We start from the raw sequence: 6,426 nt of genomic DNA, 5'->3' as shown, positions 1-6,426 counted from the left end.
ATATGTGCAGATATAGTATGTAACTTACTATTCTTATAAATACATTATATATTCATGCAAAAATGCAAAAAAAACAGCAAAAGCTGATTAGGTATGTTTTGAAGCATGGCAGCTGGTTTGAGCTGGTTAAAGCAACTAGGGCTGCATTTACACTGCAAGTCTTAATGCACAGATCCGATCTTTTGACCATATCCGATTTTTTGGCACTGTCTGTTTACATTCACTTTAGACACGACTGGTATCCGATATCTGTGTTTACATTAATTTCCACCCAAAAGGATTGTCTGCAGTGATCGCTTTACTATGCACATGTAACGGGGCTGACGAGACGTGAGACGTGTGGATCCATCTGCAAGCTTTATTAAAGAGACGTGGTAAACAGGCAGGGTCAAACAATGGCAAACAGGTATATGGCGGGCAAAACACAAGAATAGTCCCAGGGCTAGCGTAGGTCACCGATCGGGATATGTGTGTTTAGACGTAGGTCGGATGTCTAGATATCAGATGTGTATCCGATTAAAATCCACATTTGGAAGTGGCTCAGATCGGATGCAAAAAAATAGGATCTCGTGCGGGTTTTTGTGTTTACACATGTGCAACAAATTCCGATCTGTTTCAGACGTGAGCGAAAGATCGGATTTTTTGTGCCAGTGTAAACGCAGCCTAGCTCCTGCTCAGGATTCCATTAGAAAATGTTGACTCAAGGCAACATGTATTTTTTTATTTATTTTTTTTATTTCGTATGATACATTTGATGATATGTAATGTAAAGATTTTGATAATACTTCTTTACTTACCAGTAAAGGTGACTCATATATTGTGTAGGCAATTATATGGATGAAAATTGATCATAAGTGCAATTTTCATTGGAAATATATATATATATATATATATATATATATATATGGAGTCATGTGACATGTGCACATGCCTTGAAAGTGAAATAACCCAAGCATATTGTTGCATCAAACTAATTTGTAAGGGGGAAAATATGTAAATACAAAATCAAATCCATAGGGGATTCCAAGTGATCAAGGGCTTAGGACATATCGATTCATCCCATTGCAAGAGTTCCACCAGTAGTGGGCACTCATGCAATGTAATGAATGATGTACATCCAAGTAAAAAATACAGAGGGAAGTTAGCTAGTGAAGGGCATTGATTAGTATGATTAGATTAATTGATTGGTATTTGAGTTCTCCTCCTCTGAGATAGATAGCATTGATCAGTTTAATGGGTGTCTCATTTTATAAAAAAAAATACAAAAATAAAAAATAAATAAATAGGCTATGTTCCCTGCTGGCAACACAGTGCCATAGAGAGTAAAATAATTGGGAATTGGGAGAATTCTGATAAGCTGTGTCGGACAAGGGCCGGGCTAGGGCCTTAGTGGGCCTTTCCTTGATTTTTTGATGTCCTTGATTTGTTGTCTGAGGACTTTGCATTCGTTGTGGAGATTATATGGAGATAATGTTAAATCTGTCCTTCTACTGTGTTAAAATCAAAAGTCATTTAGAATAAAAAAATAACAGCAGGAACAGGAGGAAGAGTACTTTAATAGCATGGTTTAATAACCAGTCAACTTCTATAGGTCATATTAATCTTTTTCTAAGGAACAATTTCAGATACGATTTTTTTGCAAGGATTTTGCACACATATATACAGATTGCAAATGTTAACCCTGGAACATTGTATTACAAGCTAGACTTATACTAGCTATACATAATACTATTTTTTCATCATATGCTTTTTGTCATTTTTCTCGGGTTTCAGTAATACAATATAACATTTAGGAGCAAATATACAAAGCAAGAGACCAAATGCAGAAGCTAGAATAGCAAAGACATGGACAGCAACCATATATTTTCCACGAGAGCTCACATAAACTGGAATGAAGGTTATCCACACAGCAAAAAATATAAGCATGCTAAATGTGATGAATTTAGCTTCATTAAAGTTGTCTGGTAATTTTCTGGCCAAAAATGCTAATAAGAAGCACAACAAAGCTAGGAAGCCAATATATCCTAGCACACACCAAAATCCAGTTTCAGATCCGACAGCACATTCAACAATTATAGTTGCACTCAAGAACTTGGTGTTGTATGAAGCAACAGGAGGCTTTGTTATTAACCATATGATGCAAATAAGTGCTTGCACAAAAGTGCACAAGATTACACTTGATCTTAGTTTAGCAGGGCCAAACCACTTCATGACATTACTGCCAGGGAGGGTGGCTCTGAAAGCCATTAAAACTACAACAGTTTTTGCCAAGATGCATGAAATACAGAGAGTAAAGCTTATTCCAAAGGCTGGATAACGAATCCGGCATAACCAGTCAGTCGGCATCCCTATAAATGTTAGGCCAATAAGAAAACATGCACAGAGGAACAGGAGGAGAAGGAAACTTAACTCTACATTGTTTCCTCGTATAACTGGTGTCTTCCTGTATATTATAAACACACCAATCACTGCTAATGCTGCACAGGCCCCAAATGCTGAAAATGCCCATAGAATTATTCCCAAGGGCTCTTGAAAGGACAAAAACTCTAAAGTTTTAGGAATACACTGGTCTTGGGCTTGGTTTGGCCATGTTTCCCTTGAACATGTCAGGCAGTCAATTGAGTCTGTGGAAACATTGGGGGAAAGGGGGAGCATAAAACACCAAATTTCCTTTCTTCTCAGAATACCATTAAGTGAGGAGCTGTGAAGAAATTCACACCTGTTTGATTACTGATCTCTCCCTCAGCACATGGTATACAGTCAAAGCAGCAAACTGGCTTTCCTTTTTGCCTGGCTTTCCTGGAGCCTGGAAGACAGCTTTGACTGCACAATGAATCTGGTGCCTAATGACCACAGCAAAAGAGGCAATAGAAAGTAGAAAAAAAGAAAAAAAAAAATACTACATAGTCTTACTTTTTGAGAGTGCATATCACTGCATACTTTCTATGCATAATGTTTACACAATCATCTAAATAATCTTAGATTAAAACTTGTGCAAGGATAATCAAAATTAAGGGTTTAAAATGCTACTGGAGGGCCACCTTTTCAACAGTTCCAACCATCTTCAACACACCTGGCTGAAAGTTTCTGGTGCATCCATGGGCCTGTTGCAATACCCACACTTGCAGTATTTGCACTTGGCCACTTTTCTACTTACAAGATGTATTTCCTGAATTTGGTCCAAGTATACAAGTTGGCAAGATTCAAGTATGCCTCATTACCCAACGAGACAAACAGTTGTGAAAAAAATGTTAGCTTCATTTAGTCAATTTGATTGTCAATATTTTCAAATAAACATAGCAATTGTGGTGCTTCTAATTAAGTGAACAAAATGCAGTTTCAAATATGTAAAAAAATAAAAAATAAAGAATGCACACTCATCTCTGCACCAATAAATTGTGCAACACTCTACTACAAAAGTATATCCATCCATTTTGCAAACCGATTATACTCTATTGGAGGGTTGTAGCCTATTTCATTGTCTCGGGCCACAGGCAAGGACTTTCTTGCTTTGAGGGCACTACAGCACTACCCACTGGACTATTGGGTTGCCTTACCAAATGATATCTAATCTAATTAAATTTACACAGGCAAGTTTTTTGTAACATTTCATAATTTCAGGACATGTAAGTTAATTCAAATGGAATTTGAGTTGAGGGTAAACTTTGCAGGACAGTGTCCCTCCAGGAGCGGGTTTGGATGTATATATTATCAGTGCAAAATTACACATTTATAAATATAGTCACATGTGTACACAAAATTAAATCAACAGTGCATTTCCATTTAAAATTATTAAACTGTATTTTTCTTAGTTCAACCATTAACTTTAAGTAGCGTTGAAGAAAAAGCAAATATAGTAAGCAATATCTGGTGATGACTGGGATGGCACACACCTTCTCTCCTCTGTGCCACATAATCACTGGTTCATTTATTACTAGGTCTTTGTCATCTTCGAGGGAGGCATCATAGAATCCCACCCTCACTAGCTGAAGGGAGCCATCAGACCCTCTTTGCCAGTTCATGAGGTCATAGGATGCAATTGGATCACTGTTTTCATCAAATCTGACCTCTTCTCCTAATGTTGTGAAATGTGCTTGTTTCATGTAGTACAGGAGCTTAGGAGACAGCATAATGCAAAGAAAAGCAAACACATTAAAATACATAAATGTACATTTAGAGATTCTTCCCTTTATATAATTGAATCATTGCTTTAATATTTGTACACTGTATGATAATTAATTCTAAGCATATTACTAGGGGAGAATGTAAAATAGAAAGTAACACACACCTGCCATGGCAGAATAGGATACAGACGTCCACATGTCCCATTCTGAAAGGGGCCTTTTCCTGATTCACATGTGCTCATGTCATGTAGTGCATGTGCTATGAGATACACAGCCTTATAAACATTGTAGGAGACTCTGAGTTGTGACACATCTGAATAAGGAGTGTATACATCATCCAAACTCTCACTGCCATTGCAAGGTGGCCAGTTCTGTGGCTCTTCTCCATGTACATGAGTATTTAAGGAACCATTCAGCCGGCAACAGAAAGTCTCTTCCCAAAACTCAGATAGAAAATGTGACGTCTGAGCAACAGAATCACTTACTCTTCTGAGGTAACTGCCAAGTTGTGGGATATCAGCCCTCCGTATGGCAAACCCTAATGTTCCCATTAACAAATCACCAAAATCATCCCAAAGGGCTTTTGATGTGGCCCAGGCCTCACTGGCAATCCACTGAAGATGAGTAACATTTTGCCGTCTGCACTCTTTTAAGATAGCATGCAAATAGGAGTCCACAGTAAAACTTATTATGACTGTGGCAGAAGAAGATTTTAAAATCTTTACAAGTTCCTCAGCTTCATCTTGCGTCAGTGCAACAGGATAAAGGTGGACATAAGCAGGACAAATATTAACATTTTCAGACTCTTTTAAGAAGAGCTGGATTGCAAACCGAGCATAGTCTGTATCCACACCGATTACCCCGACCCATGTCCATTGAAAATAATGAACAAGTTTTACCAAAGCTTTAATCTGAAATAGATCACTTGGCATTGTCCGCATGAATGCTGGAAACTCTCTCTTGTTACTGAGACATGAACAGGATGCAAAGTAGCTCACCTAAAATATGAAAACACAACATTTCAGTAAAATTAGCAATGCAATACAATTAAAAGGAACCATCCAGATATTACTAATTGTATATGGAACCTAGATGTTCAATATATACTATAATAAATGAAAATTAAATGCAAATTTATGCATATGTTAAAAAAAATGTATATATTTGAATGTAAGTGCATCTAAACGATAGGCTACAGTAACATTGTCCATCATATTAATACATCATCACATTGTTTATTACCAAGACAAAACTATTTTATTGCTAATAAAGTAATGTTTAAATATTTTTGTTTTACTAAAGGTATTTTGAAGGAGCCTAGACTTCTCAGAACAGCCATGGATATGCCTGATGATGCTTCTCCCACGATTACAGGGCTCGGCTCCTTTTGTGTGTCTTCACAGCTTTGTCCACTGCCCTTCTCTGGCTGTCCATTGACCAGGAGAAGAGACCTCTTCACAGATACAGGTATGTCATCACCGCTGTCCTTGATGTGGTAGCCCAGAGATAGGTTTGGCAAAAGGTCTTGCCGCTGGTTTATTTCTCTCACAGCAAATATCATTGTCTGCATCCACCTCAGGGCTCGAGGGGTAAAGCTGCAACAGATTTCACACACTTATATGTATATGTTATATGTTATATGTTATGTATATTTAATTACATAACTGCAATACAACAAGTAAAAAATGCATTTGAGTCCAGACAGTTGATTTAACAATTTCTAAACACACACACATGCATATACTTATGTATATACATATAAGATTTTTGTTACACAGCATTTATAAGGCGACAAAAATGTAACACACAATTTATACTTAGTTGGTTTAGGTTTGGTACTAAAAGAAGAAATCGATGATATGGGACTGAAATGCAAAGGAAAGAGCCCTCCCAAAACCACATCTCCCTGCTGGTAAAAAGTGTATGTATCCTCATCTCCCTGATAGATGCACTTATTCTTGCTTTTATACTGACTCTGCACACCAATGCACATTATAAACCAAACTGTGAGGAGAGCTGCATAAAGTAGTGCCATCATTTATACAGACAAATAAATCTGGAGAGTACAGAATTTATAAACAATCTGTGATTAAGGGATGGCCTTAACATTTCATGAGGGAACACACAAGCCAATAGCATATGCAAATCCTGCTGTCTATCTTTTATGTACCAAGAGACTGTGAATGCAATCATTTCTCTGAGCTAATGGTAATGAACACCTGCTGTACATTCAGACCACTTTTGAACATTTCTAACATTTTCTCATTTTAGGCTTGCTAGTTTTTATTTTGTTAATTTAACC

General features: G+C 37.2%; 1 protein-coding gene across 1 annotated transcript; it reads right to left on the bottom strand.

The window, feature by feature from the left end:
- Window positions 1–1,728: 1,728 nt before the first annotated feature.
- LOC107695205 (extracellular calcium-sensing receptor-like) lies at window positions 1,729–6,159 on the bottom strand. Its single transcript, XM_016495022.1, has 6 exons — window positions 5,933–6,159; window positions 5,422–5,719; window positions 4,289–5,122; window positions 3,894–4,115; window positions 2,720–2,843; window positions 1,729–2,624 (listed from the first exon to the last, which is right to left on the bottom strand). Exons 1-6 carry the CDS (start codon window positions 6,157–6,159, stop codon window positions 1,729–1,731), a joined length of 2,601 nt encoding a protein of 866 aa, XP_016350508.1.
- Between the last annotated feature and the right edge of the window lie 267 nt (window positions 6,160–6,426).

This window comes from Sinocyclocheilus anshuiensis, unplaced genomic scaffold, assembly GCF_001515605.1.
Source record: "Sinocyclocheilus anshuiensis isolate Anshui unplaced genomic scaffold, SAMN03320099.WGS_v1.1 scaffold654, whole genome shotgun sequence".
NCBI lineage: Eukaryota > Metazoa > Chordata > Actinopteri > Cypriniformes > Cyprinidae > Sinocyclocheilus > Sinocyclocheilus anshuiensis.
This window is presented reverse-complemented; position numbering and strand designations above follow the sequence as displayed.